The sequence below is a fragment of the Pleurodeles waltl genome, chromosome 6, assembly GCF_031143425.1.
Source record: "Pleurodeles waltl isolate 20211129_DDA chromosome 6, aPleWal1.hap1.20221129, whole genome shotgun sequence".
Taxonomy (NCBI): domain Eukaryota; kingdom Metazoa; phylum Chordata; class Amphibia; order Caudata; family Salamandridae; genus Pleurodeles; species Pleurodeles waltl.
Window position 1 is genome coordinate 1,521,351,403 of NC_090445.1, and position 25,747 is coordinate 1,521,377,149.

Here is a 25,747-nt window from a genome sequence, read left to right on the forward strand (position 1 = left end):
GCATGGGCGTATTTCTGTTGGCGTGACGGTGGAGGTTTGGTCATCTCCAGTTTCTCGCTGCCCGCTGATGTGGCGGGCTGCAGTGGAGGACGGATTTTTGGAGGTTTGGCCGTTGTGGGTCAGAATGACCGTGGCGGTTAACCGCGGCCGCGGCGGTGTTATGGCGGTCTTCTGACCGGCGGTAAGGGCCTTTTATCGCCGAGGTCAGAATGACCCCCTTAGTTGGTTATCCTGTAAAAGCAGTTATCAAGGCCACCAAGGCATTTATTATTTAAAGTTATGACAAAGGGATTAGGCCTGGTGTACTGATTGTGAAAAGCATGTGAAAGCGAAAGGAGTTAGGGGTGGTTTGTTATTCCATTTTGGTAGAGCCTCATAGAGGCATCTTTCATAGAATCTCACAGACTGCAGTTGAAGGCAAGAGTTTTAGCACTGGGGGTTGGGTACCCTCTCTGACAAACCCTGAGGATAGGTGATTTGCTCGGTGCCATTCTTTGTTAGGCACTTTTTAAGATGGTTTTATCTTGTTTGACAACTGTATGCCTGATGGTTGTCCTGTGAGAAAGTTTATGCTCAATACAGTAGGCCTAAGATGGCTGTGGCAACAAGCCAATGATAAAGAACATAGGTTTCAATATTTAACAGAGAAATGTTGTGTCCAATGCCGTAGGTCTGATCTGTTTATTATGAAAAGTTATGACTAACACATTAGCCATTATTTATTGTGAAAAGCATATGAAGTCAATGGGTCTTAAAGTGTGGGTCAACATTAGGTGCAGCTGCAGATAGACGTAAGGAACCAGGCAGTTGCAGCCATTGACTGGGACTACAGCAGTCAGCCAGTTGCAATTCACATCCAGGCCGAGGCCAGTCATGCAGTTGCAGCACTCGTACAGACCAAAAGCAATCATGTAGTTGATGCCCTTGGCTGGGCCAAAGGAATGATGCAATTGCAGACCTCATCTGGGCAAATGGTAATTACATAGTTGCAGCATCCTCTGGGCCGACAGCAATCGTGCAGTTGTAGCCATCATCCAGCCCTTTGGCAGTCAGCTGCAGCCCATGACTGTGCTGACAATCACATAGTTGCAGCCTTCATCCAAGCGTTTGGCAATCACAAAGTTGCAGCCCTGACTACTCGATACAGAGTACAGTGTAATGGTTCACACCAGGAACTGAGATGAGAGTGTGGCGGGTCCATGGGCAGAAGGGCCCTCCATAGCCTGCACTCCAGCAGTTGCTCTCTCTGGACATCCCAAAGCTTCTGGGGTTGCTCTGGGTCTTGCTGTTTCTGCACAGTCTCTCCGCCTACAGGGTCTGGCAGACTCCTTCCTTCTCTCAGTATGCAGACAGGCTTCTAGGTGCTTCAGGTAGATCCAAGGCTGCTGCAGCAGAAAGTGCAGACCTCAGGTGATGTCTTCTCACCACTGGGAGACAGGCTTTCAGAAAGACAACAGTCCTACTTGCACAGCAATCCTTTGTGTATTCTGCAGAAGACTCCCGCTCTCTCCTTCTACAGGGTCTGGCAGACTCCTTCCTTCTCTCAGGATGCAGACAGGCTTCTAGCTGTTTCAGGTAGATCCAAGGCTGCTGCGGCAGAAAGTGCAGAACTCTGGTGATGTCTTCTCACCACTGACAGACAGGCTTTCAGAGAGACAACAGTCCTACTTGCACAGCAATCCTTTGCGTATTCTGCAGAAGACTCACGCTCTTATGTCATAAAGGACTTGGGAGTGGAGAAAAGTGATGAGGTTTTGGTCCCACTTTTCTGCAAAACGTCTAGAGAGGGGCTGTGGATCCACTGTCTCAAACTTTAGAAATGGTTTGGGGTGATTCTCCTTTCAAGTTTCCTGTTCAGGATGCTCTCCAGGCACAGCCTTTTTGTAGCATGATGCTTCTCACCACATATAGCACCGGAGCTGTCTCCATCTTGGAACACCCACATCAGACACACAAAGAAGTGTCAGATTTCAGCACCCAGCTGTCATCATCCCAAATGAAGGAATAGTTAGAAACAGACATTAGAGCAAATTCCTTAGGTCTGGTCTGTTATGAAAAGTAATAACAAATGTAATAGGTCTGATTTATATACTATGAAAATCATATGATAAAGCCAATAGGTACTATGGGTGGATTGTAAACAGGTATTCTGTCATTTCGTACCTCACTTGTTAACTCGGTATGCAATTGTTTTTGTATTAATTACCCCTTTGGCAAAATCTTGGTGTTTGAAAGGGGGTCTTCGTTTGGCAATCAGATTACCCCCTGTCCAAGCAAAGAACCTCACACTAATCAGGACAAAGGAGAACCACATCCGGTTAACCCCCGCAAACCCCCTTGATAGCTTCGCACAAGCAGAAAGGCTTAACTCAGAGACAATGTGTAAAGTATTTGTACCATCACACACAGTAACACAGTGCAAACACTACAAAATGACTCAACACCAGATTAGAAAGATAGCAATATTTATCTGAACAAAACAAGACCAAAACGACAAAAATCCAACACACACAAGTCAAGTTATGATTTTTTAAAGATTAAACACAAAAATAGTGCTTAGAAACACAAATGCTCCGATTAGGTGATATCACAGCATCGTAAAAGGAGTCATTCCCAACAATCCAACGTAATGGCACTCGTCATGGAGTCACAAGGACCCCAAGGTACAGTACCTTGTGAAAATCAATAAACAAGCTGGTGCACAGAGTCGGGGATCGCGGAGTCACTGGCTCAGAGGTGGCTGCGGTTCCAGTGCTGCGGAGCAAAGGAGCAGAGGCGTCACGAAGAGGCGTTGGGTCTTTGCTGCGAAGCGGTGGAGGTGAGGCCGCGTCGGTGCAAAGTGTTGGATCCGCGTACTTCTGGCAGAGTCAATATCTGGTGGTCACGACGTGGTGTGGCAAGTTCCACAGTGTTGCGGACTTCAGCTAGGCTCCAGCGATGTCGGGTCTGGGGGTTGTCGCACTCCAGCGAGGACCACGGCTTTGGTTGCAGGCGGCGGCACGGAATTCAACAGCAGAGTCAGTCCGGAGTCGTCCGAAGTTGGTTTCCTTGGATCTTCTTGGTTTTCCACCAGCTTCTCTTTCAGGGGCTCAGGGACTGGATAAGGCACCACTTGGCAGGGCAGGAGTCTCAGCAGAGAGTCCAGGTGCAGGCAGAGGAAGTCTTTGATGGCCCTGAGACTTAGGGGGTAAGCTCAGTCTGAGCCCTTGGAGATTCTTCTCAAGTCCAGTCTTTGTCCCCTTTCACAGGCAGAAGAGCAACTGCAGGATATCCCAACAAAGCACAGTCACATGAAGGGGCAGCACTTCTACTCAGCTCTCCAGCTCTTCTCCTTAGCAGAGGTCATCTTGAATCCAGAAGTGATCTAAAGTCTGAGGGTTTGGGCCCAATACTTGTAACCTTTTCTGCCTTTGAAGTTGCCCAACTTCAAAGAAAAGTCTCTTTTTTTTACAAGACCCTGCCTTGCCCAGGCCAGGCTCCAGACACACACCAGGGGGTTGGAGACTGTATTGTATGAGGGCAGGCACAGCCCTTTCAGGTGTAAGTGACCACTCCTCCCTCCACTCTAGCCCAGATGGCTCATCAGGAAATGCAGACTACACCCTAGCTCCCTTTGTGTCACTGTCTAGAGGAGATTCACAAATAGCCCAACTGGTCACAGAATGGTTAAAGCAAGAACATGCCCACTTTCTAAAAGTGGTAGTTTCAAACTAACAATCCAAAACCCAACTTCACTAACAGATGTAATTTTAAATTGTGAGTTCAGAGACCCCATACTCTATAAATTTATATCTGCTCCCAAAGGGAAACTGAACATTAAGACTATATAAAGACAGCCCCAATGTTAACCTATGAGAGAGATAGGCCTTGCAACAGTGAAAATCAAACTTGGCAGTATTTCACAGTTAGGGCATGTAAAACACATCAGTACATGTCCCAACTTTAACATACACTGCACCCTGCCCCTGGGGCTACCTAGGGCCTGCCTTAGGTGTGCCTTACATGTACAAATGGGAAGGTGCGGGCCTGGCAAGTAGGTACACTTGCCAGGTTGAATTGGCAGTTTAAAACTGCACACACAGACACTGCAGTGGAAGGTCTGAGCCATGTTTACATGGCTACTCATGTGGGTGTCAAAATCAGTGCTGCAGGTCCACTAGTAGCATTTGATTTGAAGGCCCTAGGCACCTCTAGTGCACTCACTAGGGACTTACTAGTAAATCAAACATGCCAAATTATAGAAAAGCCAATTACACATATAATTTCACATAGGGAGCACTTGCACTTTAGCATTGGTCAGCAGTGGTAAAGTGCCCAGAGTAAAGAAACAGCAAAAACAGAGTCCAGCACAAAGCAAGAACCTGGGAAGTAGAGGCAAAACGTTAGGAGAGGCCAAGAATGCCAGGTCTAACACTTGGTTAAAAGCTTTGCACTGTGGTAATCCTTCCTAGATCCTCAAAACAGGGCCTAAAAGATTTATTTGAGTGCCAGACGTGTAATAAAAAGAAATCAGTAAAAACTACATGCATCCATATACATATGTAGCGGTGTTTTTGGTCAGCCCTCTTCTGCCGCGAATGAGCAGCACTTGTCCATCTAAATAAAAATGATTTATTTTACAGGTGAAGAACAGATGAGCAAACAAACAGCCACCCCAGAGTTGTGTGACCTGTGAAGGCAGTAGGTCTGCAGCCTCCTGCCTAATTATGGTTAGGGAGCTCCTTGGCAAGTAGCAATATCCTTATAATATACAGAAGAGCATGAATACTTTATCCAGTATATAATCTAAGAAGCATGCCTCAGCATCCACCATGTGCTGTTCCCATTTGTGATATTACTCTATCTTAGTGGATACAATTACCATGCCCATCTTGCCCCTTCTGCAGCCTAATATGACCTGTCCATAGGGTTTCAAAATAAGGACAAGGACGCACTCTGTATACCAATAAAGCCCACATAAGACAGTATGACTGACAGGTCATGTTCAGAAATGGGCAGAGTTGCAGTGATCAATGGTATAAAATATACATTTCCAAACAGGTCAGTGACCCAGAAAGGCTGGTTAGGTTTGGGGAAGACCAAACCCATGCACAGCTTTGCCTGCCATTCTAGCCTCTCAGACACACCAACTGGCTGAGTCTTTCTGCTTTGACAAAGTTCCATTTGCCCTTGTTCAACAGGTGACAGGTGTGGGGCGCGACGCTGAGGTCATGAGAAGATGGATGGAGCTCATAGATGAGTCACCAAAGATGCTCAAAGAAGAACCCAAAGCCAGCACCTCCAAGTTGTCAATCGACTCTCCAGGATCCTGGACCCATATTCACAAGGCTGCCTTGGCTGGACAAGTCCATGTGCTGAAACAGCTGCTGCAACAGGGTGTGGTCGTAGACATCAGGTAAAACAGCTGTTTTAATACATTTTAAATGAAAAGATCAATCTTGGGTAGAGTTGCATGGAGCATCTGCATTATTAGGACGTACAATTGAAATTTCATTTCAAAACAAAATGGTGATCATTTAATGTTTGGTGGGTGGCCTGCGAATCCACAAGGTTGGTGGAGGCCATCTCCTCCATTGTTCCAGTGAACGACTGCCTGCCATATGTGGAGATCCCTGTTGGGACATCTCTTTGTTAAAAGTTGTTGTATGGAACAGCTCACCTACGTAGCTTGGTTAAGAATGTACTGCTACTCAAACCTCACCCATACCATGATCTAGCAATATGTTGGTTTTTAGGCATTAGCGCAAATGGCTGTCAGGCCGGTAGGCTGTGGGCCTCCTGCAGAAAAGATTGCAACCAAGAGCTGGGCCCTGTTATATGGAGTGGTGCACCACATGCACCCATATTTTACAGGTGTGACTATGGTGAGCTCACTGGGCTATGGAGGAAAGACAGAGGATGGAGCAGAATGATTACAATGGCAGGCCAGGAATTTTCTTTTTAATTACCTGTGCTTACACTGGGAGAGGTGGCCACAGGACTCTCCTGTTTAAAGTGGTATGACAGTCTCCTTCACTTCATTCCCAGTAGACATGGATGTTGTATGTGTTCTTACGTGATACAGGTGTAGTAAGATGAGTGACAAGCTAGTGTGTGGTGTTTTAATAATGGCATCTATCACAGATTTCCAGAGTGCAAGTGGTATATATGATGAATAATTGAAGACAGACCCTAAGACAGCAGATGTAGTTTGCAAGGCTTTTCCTTCACAGTTCCTAAGCATTTGTAGGGCACTAGATTATAGAGTATGAGGGGGGTGGAAACCCTTTTTAGACATGTATGGTAAGCCACTGTCCTTTACTGCTTATTCCCTAGAAGTACTACATCCCATTGTGTAATGGGTGGTTAAGTGGGGCCTTGTTTTGGGTTTCCCTAACAAGGGGCTTCCAGCACTACCTTCATTTCTGCTATCACCTGCAGGTAAAGCCTATTGATGGACCAGACTAGGAGAAATAAGCAAAGGGCTAGAAGTGCTAATAACTGATCCCAGAGATGAACCTTTGCAATACCCAAACAATTTCTGCCAACTGTAAGAAATCAGGTTATTGGTTGAGGGTGTAGGAAATCAGAATCGGGCAATAGCTACAGTCCTTGTCAGTGTGAACTACAAAAACCACTAAAGTAACCTCTTATTATCTCTCTGGTAGCCTGGCATGAAGCAGTCAGTCTTAATTTAGAAGTGAAGAGTAAAGTATATACACAGCACAAACTGTGAAACAGAACACCAGAAAAATCCCAATCCAGTTTAGAAAAGTAGAGTACATTTTAATAAACAAAATTATACTAAAATGACAAAAAGCCAGTCAGTAAAACCGAAGATATTACATTTCAAAATGTTAGCAAAAAGCCCTACACATGGTCATCTGGTTGTGCTAGTCTGTGTGAAAGTCACAAAGTCTGGCCAACCACGATGCAGTGCTAGCTGGGTACAGGGACCAGGTTAGTCCTGCTGAAAAAGTTACCTCTCAAATCTTGGCATGAAGAGATCCAGTCACATAGAAGGCCATGAGAAGCAGGGAGAGCATTGCAGATGTCGTTGTTGCAGCGCTAAAGAGCTGGTCTGGCGCCACGGACAGGCGTTGTTGTAGCACAAAGATCCAGTTGGGCGACCCAAATGGTCATTGCTGGAGCTTCGCGTTGGAGGTCACCGCAGGCTGCTGTTGCAGTAGCACGAAGTTTTGCATTGACCGTCATCACAAGTGGTAGAGTCTCGGCACAAGCAGGCCCATTTGCAGTCACAGAGAGCCCACAATTTTAAGATTTCACCTTTCCTTACAGAAGAGTGCACACTGATGCCAGCCAAGGCTCTAGGACCTAGAGAGGCACAGCTTGGATATCAGGTACATGCTCTTGCAGAGGCCAACAGGGCTCAGGCAGGCCAGGTTGCAGGTCCAGGCAGGTCCTGTTGCAGCAGATCAGCTGGGCAGTTGCAGAGAGGTTCTGACACTTGGTGTGTCCTTGTAGAGCAGGACAGGATGTCAGCCAACTGGCCCTTGGAGTGACTCATGTAGCCTGGGATGAAGGGAGCTGGTCCTGCCTTCTTTCACAGAGATCAGCACTGGCTTCAAGCAATAGAGCAGTTCTCTGAGGGACAGGCCTTAAGTAGCAGGGCAGTCCTCTGGGGAACAACGTAGGCCTCAAGCAGTAGGGCAGCCCTCAGGGGAACAAGGGAGTCCCTACTCTTGTAATGTTTGCAGGGCAAGGAGTGTACTGAAGTGTGGCTCTGGAAGTCCAATAGTTATACCTGGTGACACCCTTTGAAGTTGGGGGTGGGGAGTCCCTATTGTATCCCCACATACAAACGTTCTTCCCTTCCCCTGTCAAGGCTCCAAGAAGTCTGGCTTGACAAAAGACTAATGTTAGGCTCCTGTGTATGTGCAAGAGGCAAAGCCCTCTGAAATATGTGTGGGACTGGGTACATCGTAGCCCTCAACCACAGCAGGATGGCCCATCCTGTCCACATCTGGAAGAAATACAGAATCCTCATCAGCAGAGCCATTCACAGTCAGGTGACCCAGGATACTGGCAGAAGACACAAACAGTTAGGACAAGAAAATCCCACAACTTTCGAACAGTGGCATTTTGAGAATTATGACTGAAAATCTGACTTTATTGTTAACGAGGATTTGAAATTACAATTTATTTGAGTGTGAACACCATATTTTATTTGCTTCCAATTAAATGTTATCACTTAATAAATATAATAGGGTAACCCCATGTTAGACAATGGGAGTGATAGGCCTTACAGTAGTGAAAAATCACCTTTTTCACTACCACAACTTGTAAAACCTAAGCACACATGTCCTACCTTTTAAATTCAATGCACCCTGTCCTGTGAGCCTTTAGGGCCTACATTAGAGGTGACTTATAACTATTAAAATGAGGGTTTAGGCCTGGCAAAAGCTTATTTATCCACATTAAAATGCCAGTCTAAACCTGCATTGAAGGCTGCAGTGGCATGCCTGAGCCATGTTTTAAAAATGCTACTTTAGTGGGTGCCACAATTAGTGCTACAGGCTCACTAGTACCTGGGTACATGTAGTACCATTTACCAGGGTCTTACAAGTAAATACAATATGCAAATTAGGTGTAGGCCAATTTTACCATGTTTTAGGCAGAGAGCACAAGCACTTTAGTACTGGTTAGTAGTGGTAAAATGTGCAGAGTCCCAAAGCCAACAAAGATTAACTCAGCAAGCAGAAAGAGTGAAGGTAAAAAGTTTGGTGAAATCTCGTGCTAAGGATGTCAGGTCTAACACCAACCTAATGTAAGTATGGGACAAAAACTACCAGGAACTGTCCCAATATTTCTTTACAGAGGAATCAGGGGTCCCACACCAGTGGAGACAGGGAAACTCTTCTGTGCTCCAGGGTTAGGAGTCACTTCTCCCATTCCACTTCATCAGATTTGTGAGTGGTAACCTGGAAAATGTGGAGCCTGCCAAGAGAAGAGCTGCCTTGGGCCTTCATTGAGGGACGCAACTGACTGCATTTTTAACAGTGGGACGACGCTCTTCCACTAAAACGTGGTTGTCATACAATCAGGCCTGATACGTATTACCATGAAAGTCCTGCAACCTACAAGAGTGTTGTGTTCTGTGGTAGAAGTAAAGTATTTTTATCTTCTGCAAAAGCACTGTCTGGACCTCCTGATACTTGAAAGATGACATCCCTTTGGAGAATGGACTGTCAACTTTGACTGCTGAGTGGTGATGGCTTCATCTGTGAACAGTCAGTGACTTCCTCCTGTAAACGTGTTTGGAAACCTGCGAGTTTGCCCTTTTCCTGTCCTGTTAAACTCCGAATGACTACCTAAATTTCCATAAACCTCAAAGGAACCAGTCTAGAAATAATGTACAGTACTGAATATTAATCGATTCTCTGTTTCACAGTGATCATCATTTAAAAAAATATATCCACACCCCTTTGGTCCACCAATGAAGAGCAAAGGAAAGACTCTTTCAATGAGGTATCCCCAAATCACAAATATATTTAATTAATGCCACAGTGAAGACTGTAACGATTTTGCATGGTTTGCTGCTTGGTATTGAGCAAGGTAGCATCCATTTTATGCCACTGGCGAATAGCTTTGGGTAACAAGGAAGACAGGCGCGGCCTGACCTTTAGGGCTGAGGGGCCACCCCCCCACCTTGTGCCCCTCATAAAGAGTGTCTGTCAGGCTGAGCAAAGGTCAGCCTGACAGACGCTCTTTATGTTCAGGTCAGGCAGCCAGGAGCAGACATGCATGATTTGCGTAGACTCTTGGCTTCCTGAGCTGAACTGTGGTGGGCTGAGGAGGTCACAACTCGTATGGACGTGACCTCCTTGGCTCAGCAAAGGTGCCTCGAGGCACTCCCCTGGGTGACGAGGAAAGCGTCACCCATTGACTTCCACCTGGGTGCTTCAGGTTTAAGCCCTGAAGTGCCCAGGGCGAGTGTCAATCAGTGACACTTTGTCACAGAGACCTAAGGTCAGCCAATGAGGGTAGGGAGCAGTCCTAACCCTCCTGGGACCTCCGAGGCTGACGGTAAGTGTGTGATGTTTTAAAATGAATGTTTGGTGCGTGCATGCATGTTTGAATGTTATGAGTGTTGTTAATGGATGTGCGTGCGTGTGTGTGTGAAAGAATGAGTGTGTGTGATATCTTTTAAAATGAATGTTTGGTGTGTGTGTGGATGTTTGAATGTTATGAGTGTTGTTAATGGATGTGTGTGCGTGCATGCGTGTGTGTGAAAGAATGAGTGTGTGTGTGTGTGTGTGTGTGTGTGCTTCCCGTCTGCCCCCCTCCCTCCTAAAGCTGTCGGCTGCTACTGGAGGGAGAGCATTTTGGATTAGGCTTATCCTCGAACTTTAAATTGAACATGACTACAGCATGATCAGACCACGTTAGTGGTAGAACTTCTGGGAAAGATAATGTGGAGTGACAGAGAAAATACCATCTAGTGTGTGGCCAGCATTGTGGGTTGGGGAATTGACCAGCTGATTCAAGTCAAGACTATTCATTACATCAGTTAGGCTCCCTGTGTCCCTATCGTCTTTGTTCTCTAGATAGAAATTTAAATCTCCTAGAATAGTAAAATCAGCCATCTTGGCCTTACCTTCTAATAATTGGCAAAAACTGTGCAGGAACGCTGACCTTGGTCCTGCCGGCCGGTAAATTAATAGTCCATTGAAGTAGGTGTTGTTCGATAGAAAGAGGGGATGTTGAGAAACTGCCAGTAAGATAGTTCCTATACATAACCACTAACCCACCCCCTTTTGTTTCCAGCACGATCTAACCTGAAGACTGAGAAGCCCTCTCAGATTGCTGATACAAAGTCAGGGCAGGAGCACTCATCGGCCCAGGTTTCAGTGACAAATACAATTTCTACATTATGGGCTTGGTGACACTAAAAAAATTCCCCCTTATTAGGGTTGAGCGTGCAAGCACTCTGGCATGTTGTAATCTCTCTGTGGGCTTTTAACCACGCCCACTACCGCTATTCACTCTTTGTTGTGCTTGTCTTAAATGCTTCATTTTTATTAGTGCATTTTGTGAAATGTCCCTGTGTGCTGAGTTCCCTCCCAGGCGATTTCACTAAGTGAACATTTTTGTTGGCCATCAAACGACATCACGCTTTCTCCTGTTACAGCGTGTGATGCCCCCTCCTCTGGTTTCGGTTTGCCTTTCATCCCAGACGTGATCCTTACTAGACATTCAAGCAGGGAGCCAATAACTCTTGCGCTCACGCTCATGGTGGCGCTTTGAATTGAGTTGCTTATGTCAACTGTTCTACTTTTCATTTTCAATTTATGTCGCAAGTAAAGTCCAGTTCGGAATTTACAACGCTAATAGCTCTAACTCAAGCAAACGCGAGACTCATTGCATTGTAAATGTCTGTTTTTAATTAGTGATCTGGCATTGATTAGAGAGCACTGAAGCACATGGTGGTTAAAGGAAGCTGTGTTACAATGCTGCTCGATGTTGGTAGCTGGACTAGCCTTAAGGTCAGTTAACATAAGAGGGTAGCATGGACAATTCCACTTGCCTGCCTCTCTAGAAGGTCAAGCGCGGACCAGCATCTACATCCGTCTTACGCCTGCATTCTCGAAAGCTCTCCCCTGGTATATTGGAGTCCTAGGCTGGATTCTGATGGCAAATCAGGAGCGTGGCTGGCGCTGTGCGCTGTCTGAGCGTAGATGGGCGCAGATGGGCTTGCCTTAGGTGCGCCTGCTGCACGCATCTGCTGTGTGGAAGCCCAGTTTGGCCTCTTATGTAGCCCATCATCCGGGTTGGTTGTGGAGGGGAATGTCCAAAGCGCACTTCAGCAAGCGATAATTGTGAGGGCAAAAGTAATGGCAAACGAAGGTCCAGTAGCGCCTCCTGTAACATAAGCAAAATTATCAGAACCAAGAGAAATGCTTAAAACCATAAAAGTAACAGTTTAAAAAGTGAAGCTCAGGAGCCTTGAGTATTGACAATTAAGTGTAGATTTTCTATACCTAACTCCAAATATATATATATGACAATATGTGTATGTCAAGGTACATAATTGTGGAATAAGGACTAGTATCTCTATACTTCCCTATAAGTACTTACCTTCAATGGTTTTATCTTGTGTTTTGGCTACGATATTATGGCATAATGATATTTTCTAATCGATATTCCACAAATGGAGTATTGAGGATTCTTTGAGGAATTACAAGGGAAAAATGGAACTATGATAGCGATTGAGGTGAGGGAGCATCAAGGAATGGGTACTGCAAGTATGCGGGGAACAGTGCTTTATTTGTAAAATAATAAGTGCCGGTGCCAAAAGCCCAGCTCAGACACCAGCATCTTTCACTATAAAATGTCGAGGAGCGAATAGCAAGGGTGTGTAGTCCTAAATCCACCGCAGGCCTCTTTAATTCACTGCTAGGCACTCCCTTCCCATTATCTCACTCTTACACGTTTCCCCTTTCTCCCTTGGTGACGGATTTTCTGTATTTCTTTCCCCCCGTCTTTTCTTTTTGTTTGTTTTTCCCTCTGTTGGTCTCGAGAACTGTCTGACAAGGAGAATTAAGTGCCGGTCCCCAAAAATAAGTGACGGTGCTACCCACCTTCAACCACCGCCTCAAGTTAAGCAGAGGAGGAGAAGGGAAAGGAGGAGGAAACGAGGAAACAGGTGGTCATGTGGGAGAAAAATAAATCAAAGGATTTTTGATTGACATTCTGGTACTGGATAGAGATGCAGGATGTTTAGAGTGTCTCTGTATGCATCTAATCCCAATAAGAACTGGGACAACAGTGCCCTTGCCCCAATATGGATTCTTCAGGAACCAAACCCCTGAGAGTCAAGATTAATCTGGTCATTGATGCAAACCACGGTTCATCTAGAATATTCAGAATTATTGATTGATGTTTACTTTTTACATTATATTACTTTTAATGATCTATGTAACTTATTTATATTCAATACTTAATTTATTGGAGAAATTAAATAATGTTGGGGTCCAAGGTTTTCTTAGGATCCTGGTGCCAGTATTGCCATATGCCAGAGTTCCAGAATACCAATTCCACCTCTTGTCTTTTTCTTCCACTATTAGCCTGTGCCTGCCTCTTTATTTCTCTCTTACAGGTTCTTTTTCGTTCATGCTTTCTTCCTGTCACTGTTTTCCTACATTTCTCTTCCTCCTTTTCTTTTTCTGCCTTTCTCCCTCCAGCTCAGGGACAAAATCTAATGATAACAAATAAGTCTCAGTCCGCAAAAAGGTGTGCCGATGTCCATCACCTGCAACCAATGGCAGAATTAGGAACTGCTTCTATTCCATACCTATAACCTGAATTGCCTCAAGGCGAAGTGGGAGAATCATAGAGGAGTATGAATCCAACATGATGGGCATAGAAAGAAGAATCTGTGATACTTCCGTTTTTTCAACACAAGAGAAGCAGGCCTGCTATATAACTGAAGGAAAGATACCTAGTCAATAAGAAGTAATGTTTATCTAACTTTTATGGTAGAAGACTGCCAGTGTTTGCATTGTTTTTCTTCTTAAGGATCAACTGTAGATAATTGTGACAGTGCTGCAATCAGATGAAAGTAAACACGCGTTAGTAATGTGTCTTCCATACCTTGCTATTATGAATCATGCTTACTCACTTGCCAATTGTAATTCCATATCTCTCAATCCAACGAACATTCTGTCTCACTGTCTCCTTCTTATCCGTGTCTCCAGGGATGAACATGAGCGGACCCCGCTGCATTATGCTGCGTTCGGGGGTCACATTGCTTCAGTTAAGCTGTTGGTTCAGAGGGGAGCACTGGTAAACGCAGTGGACGCATCTGGTCGCACTCCTCTTCATCAGGCGGCTTGGGGTGGCCACACCCAGGTGATCCACTTCCTCCTAAAGCGCGGAGCCTCAGCCACAGCAGTCACTAATAGAGGTCTCAGCCCTCTTCACTGTGCAGCTGCCAACGGGCACACCCTCATCGTGCAGTACCTGCTAGAGCAAGGCCTCGACCCAACTCAAGGTGACTGTCACAGATGGTCTCCTCTGCACTGGGCCACCGTGAGCAACCACATACACATCATTGACCTGCTTCTTGGCCACGGGGTTTCCCTGGAGCTCCGATGTGGTGGAGAGATGACACCACTACACCTGGCAGCAGAAGCAGGGAGCATGGAGGTGCTGCAGTTCCTGCTGGCCAGGGGTGCAGAAGTCAGTGGAAAAGATGAACTCGGCAGGACAGCTCTTGCAATAGCTGCACGTACTGGAAAAGAAGAGGTATGATATAGCTCTGAGCCTTCTGGACGCAATAGTGTTTTATTCAGTAGCAGGATGAAGATACCCCACTTTGATAGGGCTTTCCAGTGCAGGTCCATGGGCTCAGATTCACCTTGGAGATGCACAGTACCATGTTCCACTAACAGTTTGCCAACAACTTAACTCTTGTACTGCAGATCTAGATTGTCCTGCTAAGGAAATTGAAAGATTTCCTGTCACGCATGTACCATCTAGTGGTGGGGGCAAAGTAGGATGCCTGGTGGGCATGCAGCCATATCTTATTTAGTTGTAACTACCCTTCAGGGCTACCATGATGCCAGAAACTCTCACCATTGCCATGTAGACTAGTCCCTGTGCTGTACTGGACATACAAATGGAAATACCACTGGTAGACCGTAGAAATGGCATTAAGCCATCCATTAAGCCATCTATTCACAGGCTGTTGGCCCGGGTACCGTGCTAGACTCTAAGTATTGGAATATTTTGTGAAGAACGAATTCACTTTTTTAGGATTTCATTTTCTGAAATGTCTATACACCTGAGTATAAATCCAGTTGCCTTGATGTAACGAGAGCTGGATTTTAAACTTCCTGTATTGTTGGTAGCCCACATTCCAGCCTTGGTCAGTGTGCCTCTGCCTTACTGTTAAAACAAAACCGTCCCTTACAATAGCAAAGAAAAACTACGAAGGAGATTAAAAGAGGGAGAGAGATGGCGCCTCAAAGCTTTAAAAAAGAGTGTCTAAATAAATGTTTCAAAAGCAGAGTTTTGTGGTGTTCCTTTTGCAGTCTATCCCTGCTCAGGTTTAACTGCACACCAGTCATATTATTTAAATGTTGTATTCATGTCTAGGAAATGTTCGTAGCATAAATGTGAGTCATTCTCTTGTTGTTTTATTCACTAATCTCCGAAAGTAACATTAAAAAAATGTGATAGCAGGATCAACTTGAACAAGTACTGCTTACAAGAGTAATTTAAGATTGTAATAACAGTGGGTGAGATGACCCTGTTTTTGAGTGCTGTGCAATGAGAGACATCTGAGGCACATGAACAAGAACATTACATTGCAGGCCAAGTTCTTACTGACAGAATCCCAAAATTAATGCATTTAATATATTTTGAAAACACTTCCACATTTTCACCGATGTTAGTGCCCAATGTGAAGGATTAGTCACTAAAAGTCCAAAAAAACATTATGGGCTCCCCCATAAAATGGTCTTTAAATCCCTTTACTATTGTTACGCCAAGTGCTCACAAAAGCTCCACTGGTCACTAAATTCTACCCAAACTCTTTTCAGATGAACGGTATCCCTCATAGATCGATTTTGAGACACAAGGCATGGCAGAAAGCTTGAGGTATGGCAGAGGATTTTGAGGGGCCCAGGTCAAAAATGTCAATAGGGCCCGCATAACAAAAGCACCTGTTTCTATGTTTAAAAAACGGTCCTCCAAGGTAACAGAAACTTTGGTAACTCCAGAATCTGGTATCATCAAGTGGTATTAGGTGTGTTAGCTGTGTTGTCATTAGCAAACAGGGTAGGCTTGCATGTAAATCTATAAATAAATCTTGGAGCAATAACATAGGACCATGAAGAAGTGCAGGGCTTGGGTAATAATGCCCTTTGTGCCTCACTTTTCGGTGGGCTCTGCTTTAATTCTACAAAGTATAATCAAATGTTACTACAGCAAAGTGCTTACATATTCACCATTTTCTATGGAAGGTGCCTCCTTGTCCATGCTGTGCATACCTTTCGAGTGTTTGGCCCACTCATGCTCCAAAACTAGGAATGTTTACATCCTGTGCACGCTTCCCCTGATGCTGATTATGCCCATCGCACCTAGGACTTTACTTTATTTTCATTTTCTAGGGTAACTTGAAAAGGCGGGAGTCTTTTACCCATGTTCACATGAAAGCTCAGGTTTTTTTCTGTCTTCACAGATTGTGGGCCTGCTGCTACAGGCGAAAGCCAGCATCGAGTCAGAGGACAACAATGGCTGCACGGCACTCCATATGGCAGCAGCAGGCGGCCACATGGCCGTCGTGGAAGCACTGGTCAAGGAAGGAGCCAACGCGAATAGCAGGGATGGGGCACAGCTCACACCGCTTCACCTGGCGTCCCAGAATGGGCACAGAGAAGTTGCATCTTACCTCCTAGACCATGGAGTCAGCATGGAGTCAGCCAGTTGGCTGAAGAAAACAGCTCTGCACCTGGCCACCGAGAAGGGTCATGCCGCTGTGGTGGAACTTCTGCTGGAGAGGGGCGCTGACCACTTTGCCCGCACCCTGTGGAACGAAACTGCAAAGGATCTGGCACCCGAGGGCATAATCAAAGGTGCATTAAATTTAACAGGTGGAAATAAAAATGGACAGGTACCCAATATATTCAAATTCGAGGCATTAGCTCTCAGTGTCTCCGCAACAGCATGATTGCCTCATTGTCCATAAGGCGCTGTCTGAATCATGGCAATAAAAAGACATCCTTACACATTATCCAGTATTTCCAAGAGGCTGCAGCGAACACAGTTTTGATTGGTTGAATCAAAAGTAGTTTTTTTCTAAATTTTATATTCAATTGGTTTAAATGATTGGTCACTTAATTTGTAGAAAGGGTTGCTGCTGGGCAAGTGTCATTAACTGCTGGGCAACACATTTAAGATTGGTCACAGAATGAAGCGGGTAAGGAAATGAGCACAAACTGTGGTTGGTTAATTCTTGCACAAAATGGCAAATCTTTTTTATGAAACAAAACTGCTTTATCGAAACATTCACAACACTAGGCAGGTGTACTTTAGAGAGATATGAAGGGTCAGTCAAAGGACAAAATAAACATTCTGTGTGTTTTTTTTACTAAACTTTGCGATCTCATGGAGTCCCCGATAAACGGGTGCAATGAAGTGGACAATGAAAATTTATGGGAAAATTGGGAAAATGAGAGAGGTGACATTCTTTCCAGAAGCAAAGTGCACGAGAAAACACAACTATTTTGCAGAAAGTAGGAATTCAAAGTTGATGTGCAGGATTCAGACTGTTTACTTTTGCTGCCTAGTTAATCCAATGCTGTGCCTCTGACAATTAATCCTACGGCTCTGAGCTGTGAGGTCAAGACAGCAGCAAGTCTACACTGTATAAAGCAGCTCTAATATCACAACATGAAATAACATGTTTTCATTCGGTATCATTCAGATATGTTTTAATACTTTGTTAGTTTTTCTATAGTTGTCTGTTTATTAAAAATATTATATTATTTTCCGTTTTGACTCGTATCTTTATAATGTCTGTGGCTGACGTCAGCTATGTGAAGTATTTATAAAACATGAATATGATTCGTAAAATGGTACCTTGTTTTACAGCTAGATTAAGTAAAGCATGTGAGTGTGTCCATTCTCGCACTTTTCCTGCCCCCTCGAGACACCCTCGCCTGCATGGCCTTTACTTATATCTTTCTGTCTCCCTTAGAGATAGCTGGCTCCCTCAATGTTAAGAGTGCTCTTTACTTCCCATCAAGGGTTAGCATCCTGAGTATCCTTCCAATGCAGAGAAGTACCATTGGGTTTGGTGGTACTGGCATGTAACGATAAATATTTTGGATAGTCCAATGTTTGAGTGTTATGCGTGTCTATTTTTTAATTCGGTGTCATATGGAACTAGCTATGTCCACTCTGTGACACTTAAAAGTGCTTTATTACACAACCCCATACAAACAAGAGTTGGATGAGCCTTTTCAAGAGATACAGATCATGACATCACTGTAGTATCAGTATACATGATTGGTCCAAGTACAGGACAAGAATAGACCTGTCAGCTTTTGGTGAGGTTTCCCCTGTCTTTTTGCTTCTGACCTCCTGTTTTTGATCCTGTGCTGAAGTTCGTTTTTGCTGGCTGTTAGACCTGACAGCCTTAGGATGGTCACCCCTAACTTTTTGCCTGCCTCCCTCCTCTTTTGAGATACTGTTTTTGCTGTTTTTTAGAATCTGCACACTTTACCACTGCTAACCAGTGCTAAAGTGCATATGCTCTCTCCCTTTAAACATGGTAACATTGGATCATACCCAATTGGGTTGTTTAATTTACTTATAGGTCCCTAGTAGAGTGCACTATATGTGCCTAGGGCCTGTAGATTAAATGCTACTAGTGGGCCTGCAGCACTGATTGTGCCACCCACTTCAGTAGACCCTTAACCTTGTCTCAGGCATGCCATTGCAAGGCCTTTGTGTGCAGTTTCACTGCCAATTCGACTTGGCATTTAAAAGTACTTGTCAAGCCTAAAACTCCCCTTTTTCTACATATAAGACACCCCTAAGGTATGCCCTAGGTAACCGATAGGGCAGAGCGTTGTGTAGGCAAAAGGCAGGACATATACCTATGTAGTTTTCATGTCCTGGTAGTGTACATTCGTTTTACACTGCTGTGAGGCCTGCTCCCTTCATAGGCTAACATTGGGTCTGCCCTCAGACATTTTTGAGTGGTAGCTGCTGATCTGAAAGGAGTAGGAAGGTCATATTTAGTATGGCCAGAATGGTGATACAAAATCCTGTTGACTGGTGAAGTTGGATTTAATATTACTATTTTAGAAATTCCACTTTTAGAAAGTGAGCATTTCTCTGCACTTAAATCTTTCTGTGCTTTACAATCCATGTCTGGCTGGGCTTAGTTGACAGCTCTTGTGTGCATTCACTCAGACACACCCCAAACACAGGATACTCACCCTCACTTACATACATCTGCATTTTGAATGGATCTTTCTGGGCTGGGAGGATGGAGGGCCTGATGCTTGCATGTCAAAGGACAGTAGCCTGCCCTCACACAAAGTACTGCCACACCCCCTACTTAGACCCTGGCAGACAGGATTGAACTGAAAGGGGACCTTGTGCACTTCTAAGCCACTCTTTAAAATCTCCCCCACCTCTAAGGCACATTTGGGTATTTAAACAGGGCCTCTGCCCCTACCAACTCAGACACTTCCTGGAAAAGAGAACCTGAACCAGAACCTGCATCCTGCCGAGAAGACCTGCCTGGCTCCTCAAAGGACTCACCAGTCTGCTTTCTGTGAAGGACTGCTGCCTTGCTGTTGCCCTGCTGCCTTGCTGCTCTCTGGCTGTGGTGAAGAAGTGCTCTCCAAGGGTTTGTATAGAGCTTGCCTCCTGTTCCCTGAAGTCTCAGGGCCAAAACGACTTCTGCCCTCATTATGAACACAGCGGTAAACACCGCACCGCCGGCGGTGGCGGTAACAATCGCCAATGGACGTGCGGTCCGAACCGCCAAATAATGAACCAACTGAAACACAGGCATCATGAAAACCACTCACTGCCAGCAGAGGAGTGCTGACAATGACGGCAGAGCCCTTCCAGAGGCCAACAGAAAGGCCCTACCCGCCCATCAAATAATGAAGCACTAGACCGCCACCAGTTCCGGGGCGGGAACCATCGCCACGCAAAGCCAGGCGGAAACGAACCAAATATAAGGAAACACACACCGGAGGCTCACACAACACGCTGAAGCAGACATGGAGAGAGATTGGAGATCATGTCAGCCCTGCTCCTTGACATATACCTCCATGACCGAGACCGCAGATGAAGACGACGACGGTAAGTACCGCAACCTACTAAACAAGGGAAGAAAGGGCACAGTTACATACCCACCCACTCCACCCACCCTGCAACGCTCCCACAACCCTTCACAGCAGCACAAGCCATACACCCCATAGCAAGAGGTACTTACCCGACACAAGGCAAATCCAACCAGCCCAAAGTACATACATGTGCCCAACATCGCCAAACAATGAAACAAGGGACCTCAGATCCAGAATGTGCCTCAAAGAACACAGGCCACACATTAACCTTTATTGTGCTCACTGAGCAACAGAAGTGCATAGAAGGCCAATGGCCAGTCCATAGTCAAAGAAGTCCGATGGTCCACAATGGCCCTAACTTGACAAGTGCAATGGTACTCCACCTCATAGAGGCAACAATGGGGCATCCAGGCTCCTCAGGGAACAAGGGCAGGGGATGGTGGGGATGTATGACTGAGAGGGGGGCTTAGATTTCTGTTTGGAAGGTGGAGGGGGCTTAGGTTTTGTCACAGCAGCTGGTGAAGCGGACGTGGCCTGGGGTCCAGCAGATATTCCTGCACAGGATTTCTTCCTCACAGGGCAGGTAGCACGGGAATGGGAAGGGCGTACAGGGGCGGGCTGTGACATGGGAGGAGTAGACAGGGCAAGGAGGTGAGCATGTTTAGAGACGAGACGGGGTGGGCCAGTGGGTTCAAATATGTCAACACGGGATAGGGAAAGTTTCTTAGGTGCAATTGGGGCGGACCTGGAGGAAGGCGTGGGAGTGGAGGTAGAGGGAGTGGTCGTGACAGGTGTAGGTGTGCGTGACGTGGGTGCAGGTGACTGGACAGTATGCTGAGGTGTTGTGGATGTGTGATGGGTGGCTGTTTTGGGTGCGTTTGAGTGTCTTGGGAGGAGGGGGGGTGGACACAGTGGGACAAGACAGGCTGCCAATGTAAATGGATGTTGTTTGGGGTCTGCAAGTCTGGTGAGTGTGCTGCATGTGTCAACTAAAGTCGTGGTGAGTGCAGGTGTGGTGTCTGGGGTGCATGAATGGATGTATGCTATTTTGGTGACTGCAGGAAATAGTGCCATCAACATTGAATGAGGGTGCAGTGTCTGTGGGTGTGCATGTACAGGGGACAGACAGGGAGGCAGAAGAGGTGGACACACTGGGGAAGTGGATGTTGGTGTGTGTGCATGTGTATTTTGGCTGTGTGAATGCTTGTGGTGGAAGGTGTAGTGTTTGTGTTTTTTGGAGTGTGCTTCTTGTGTATTGAGGTGTGTGCCTGCGTATCAGAATGTGTGCTTTGGATGGGTGAAGGGAGTGGGGTGCTGGAAGTGGTAGAGGTGGTTGGAGGGGGGACGGTATGACCATGGACAATGGCAGCCATCAAAGAGGAGACCAGAGCCTGAAAAAGATCTCTGTAGGCTAGACACGGCACCATGAATGCCATCCAGATAGGCATTGGTCTGCTGCACCTCTGATGTTAGCCCCTGGATGACATTGACGATGGTTGTCTGCCCTACAGAGATGGTTTGCAGGAGGTCAATAGCCTCCTCTGTGACGGCAGCAGGACTGACTGGGGCAGGGGAGGATGTGCCTGGGGCGAAGAGACACCCACCCTTCTGGGTGAGCGTGCACGGACAACTCGGTGGGGAGCAACTGGGAGGGCGGTGATGGTATGGGGGTGGCGGAAGATGACACAGTAGGGGTGGGCCCACTAGGGTCCGCCACTGCCAGGGAGCTCCCATTGGAGGAGGTATCGAATTCACTACCTCCAGTGGTAGTTGCCTCCCCCGTGGTACTCCCCTCTCCCTCCAACCCACTGGTCCCCTTGGCGTCAGACGACTCTGTCTCCGAGGATCCGTGGGCTGCTGCCTCCCCACTCGCCGGTGCCTCAGCTCCCTCGCCAGATGATGCTGATGTACACAGACAACACAAGAGAACAGGGATGGGGAGACAAAACAGGAGAGACACTTGTAAATAGCTGAATGGAGGTACATTAGTGGTTCACACATACACCCACCCAGAAAATATTCCACCAGGCAGCACCTTCCTCTATACATATGGCTATGCCCCTGACTAGTGGCCAGAACCCTGCTCCACAGCCATTCCCCAACAAGCTTAAGGACCTGATGTACTGCAGACTTGACCCTTACACCCCTACCCCCCACGGGGGCCATAATGTAGATGGACATCAGTCAGAGTCCCTGCCACTAGACAGCATAAATACGAACGCACACCCATCATCAAGGAGCCAAAATATGGTTTATGTACTCACCCCCTTGTGACTGCTGTGCAGCCTTCAAGCGCCCATCGAGGTCCGGGTGCACCACCGCCAGGATGCGTTGCATAAGGGGGGTCAGTGCCAGGCGGGCACCCCTTCCTCCTTGGGAGGACTTCCCAGGCTGCGCCTCACAGATCTTCCTCGCCCAGCACCGCAGGTCCTCCCACCTCTTCCTGCAGTGGGTGCTCCGCCGGTTGTGGACCCCCAGGGTCCGCACCTCCTAGGCGATGGCATGCCAAAGCCCCCTCTTCTGGTGGGCGCTTACCTATAAAGGACACACAGAAAAGTAATACTGAGGTCAGACAATGGCCAATCATATACAGCTGGCTATACATACACTATGGGACGGACATTTAAAACAGCCCAACAGCACACACATACGCAGCAAGTCAGGAACCCTGGACCATACAGTGTCACAAGTGCACACATGTATGCAGCCAACAATCACCATTACACACATCCATGCACCCCAATCCTCCTACTCACCTGTACCTCTGGCCGACCATAGATCTTGGCGTACAGGGGCAGGACCCCGTCCAAGAGCTTCTCCAATTCCTCGTTGGTAAAGGCCAGGCCCCTATCCCCTGCAACACGTGCCATTTTATGACCACAGGCAGGACACAGCAGTACACTCAGTGGAATACCTGCATGCATGAGATCAGGAAGTCAAGTGAAGTTGGGGTGACGAGTTTGGGTATGCACAGCGGCAGTGTGCACCGTCACCACCGACGGCGATCATGATACGCAAAGAAAGCCCATTGACAACCATGTTAACCAATGAGGTTGCACACGGCGGTAAACACCGCCTTCTGCTATTACGTTAACCGCTAGGGATATGAGGTCACTTCCACCACGACACTTCTGGATTACAGGGGGCAGACATTTTGGCCTTAACTACATTACCTAACAGGACCAGTCCTGATATATTGTGGTCATGTTGCTGTAATGTCACACACACTAAGCATTTGTGTCGTTGACAATCATGCCAGCAGTGCTGAATAAGAAACAATGTGTGCAGATGTATGTGTGTTCCTCACATGTGTTTTCAACTCCTCCTAGATACAGACCCTTGTGGCGAGAGAGGGCCCCATGGTGTACAGACCACTTGTTGATTTGCGGACCATGGTGGAGCATCACATCATTATCAATTACAGACTCACTTGCGCTACTACTGATTAACTTTGTGCATTAATGGATCCAGCACTGAGGCCGGCTAACTGTAATCAGCATGCCATCCCTACTGAAGTGCAGGTGCTCTCTGCACTCCATTTCCTGACCACGGGCTCATTTCAAGTGACAGTGGGCATGGGTGCAGGATTTTCACAGCCAATGTTTAGCATTATACTGTCCAGGTTCCTATGCCTTTGCCAACATACCCCATGTGATAGGTGCCATCAATGGCACCCACATAGCTATCATACCCCCAAGAGTCAGTGATCAGGTGTACAGAAACCGGAAGAACTTTCATTCCATGAACATTCAATTAGTGTGTACTGCAGACTAGTACATCTCACATGTGAATGCCATGTTCCCTGGATCAGTCCACGATTCCTTTGTGCTGAAAAAAACAGTAGTGTGCTACACAAGATGGAACAACTACAAGAGGACAGAGGATGGATCATAGTTGGGTGTTTCTGACACTCATTTCCTCAGAGGCAGACAGCCAGGCTGTCTGCCTCTGAGGGTTGTCAATGACAGTCCTGCTTTGCAAAGTGATTCTGGCTATCCCAACTTGGGTTGGCTCCTGACACTAGTGAGGAATCCTGGAACAGATGCAGAGAGGAATTACAATGAGGCCCATGGACATACTAGGAGGGTGATAGAGCGCACAATAGGTCTCCTGAAGGCTAGATTTCATTGCCTACATATCTCTGGCGGTTCCCTGGCCTATGTGCCTGAAAAGGTGTGTAGAATAGTGGTGGCCTGCTGCATGCTGCACAACGTGGCTGTGAGAAATTCTATACCTCTCTTGGAGGAGGAGGGTGCTGTATATCCAGACCAGCTTCCTCAGAGAGGGGGTGAGAGTGATGGTGATGATGAGGAGGGGGAAGATGTAAAGATGTAAATTCCAGGAGCCAACTGATACAACTCTACTTCCAGTAACTCTGTGGGGCAATTGGATGAGATTGCTGTCTGTGCAGCATACTATCAGGGTGCCTTGTCATCTAGGGGGGTGCTGGGTCAATACTCATTGCCACTGTGACCAGGTCTGCATAGGACAGGTTACATTATAGTATAATAGTTCAACACATCTGTAGGCACAACAACATGTAATACGTGTGGTGCATTTCCTGCTACTCAGATAATAATAAATGAGTTATCATACAGTTGCATCCATACTTCACTTTGTTTCAACATAATGTCAGGGGACGTTGTAACAGGTGAACCGGTGTTTTATTTGGTGCAGGGATTATATTGTGCAGGTTACAGTGATGGGAGTGGGCTACTGGTGGTTGTACAATATGGCAACATGGTTGCAGCATTTGTTGGCACTAATGGTAGGTCCATCTATGTTTACAGGAGTTTGTTGTAGTTTTCACACAGTTTGGTCGTTTATTCAGTGAGACACTTGGAGGACAGTTATTGCCAGAGTCACTTCTTTGAGGGGCCTTGGTCTTGGCAGGTGTTCCAGTCCCATATCTGGGCCTGAGGGTCCGTTTGCGTGCCTGGTGCCTGGTGTTGGCCTGTACGGATTGAGATGGCCGTCCCCTGTGTGTCCTAAGAGGGTGGAACATGTGCAGTTGCTGCTGATGCTGTTGTTGTCTGGTCTGTAGCCTGGTCTGTAGTAGGGGCTTCCTGGTCTGTGTGGGCCTCAGGCTGTGTTGGGACAAGGTGCAGCAGCGCACAAGCTATGCTGGCCATTGTGGCATTGTGCAGTTTCCACTGCTCCATGGCCTCTTGGTGGTGTGCTAGCTGCATCCTTTGACTCTGCTCCAGGGTGGATACTATCTTGGGCAATCTGTCCTGGGCATGGTGATATGCTCTCAGAACCTCAGAGATCACGTCCTGGGCTGCAGCATCCATCCTGTGGCCTCCCCCCTGGGCCACTGATGTCCCCCCACTGGGCCTAGCCCCCTGTTCCTGTGTCCCCTACACAGGTCTGGCGGTACCACTTGTACTGGGGCCATCGTCTTCCTGCCTGTTGGTAGGGGGTGACTGTGGCCCCTGTCCATGTGTTCCACCAGTCTGTGGCCTGGATACACAGGTGTGGGGACAGTTGCCCTGGGCTGATGTTGTTGGCTGGGTGGTAGGGGTGTCAGTGGTATCTTGGGTGGGGCTGCTGAATGGTGACAGTCCAGGACTGTGTGAGGGGCCAGGGTGATCGTCAATGTCCAGGGTTCCATCCCCAGTGTCCTGGGAGGTGCCTCTGTCTCTCTGTGGGGCACTGCCACTCCTTACCCTGTCTGTCATGGTGGCATGGGTGGTGGTGCCTGTTGGAGGGAATGGACATGTCTGTTACAACTGTATGATCGGATAGGGTGCACATGACTGGGCAGTTTTGTGCAGGGTTTCACACTTTGGGGCCATGCAGGATGCTTTTGTGAGGTTAGCATTGCTTGTTGCTTAGGATGTAGAGGTGCATTGTGGGTGCTGTAGGCCATTGTGATTCCTTGCAGGGGTGGGTGGCTGTGCACAGGGGGAGGGATGTGGGCCTGTTAG

At 46.9% G+C, this 25,747-nt stretch overlaps 1 protein-coding gene across 1 annotated transcript in view; it reads left to right on the top strand.

Moving 5' to 3' along the window:
• Positions 1-17,474, top strand: part of ANKRD65 (ankyrin repeat domain 65) — a 54,681-nt gene extending 37,207 nt beyond the window's left edge. Inside the window, exons 2-4 of the mRNA XM_069241056.1 lie at positions 5,181-5,395; positions 13,698-14,247; positions 16,187-17,474. Of these exons, the coding sequence (XP_069097157.1) occupies positions 5,181-5,395; positions 13,698-14,247; positions 16,187-16,675 (1,254 nt within the window). The 3' untranslated portion in view covers positions 16,676-17,474. The remainder of the gene's footprint in view (positions 1-5,180; positions 5,396-13,697; positions 14,248-16,186) is intronic.
• The last annotated feature ends 8,273 nt before the right edge of the window (positions 17,475-25,747 follow it).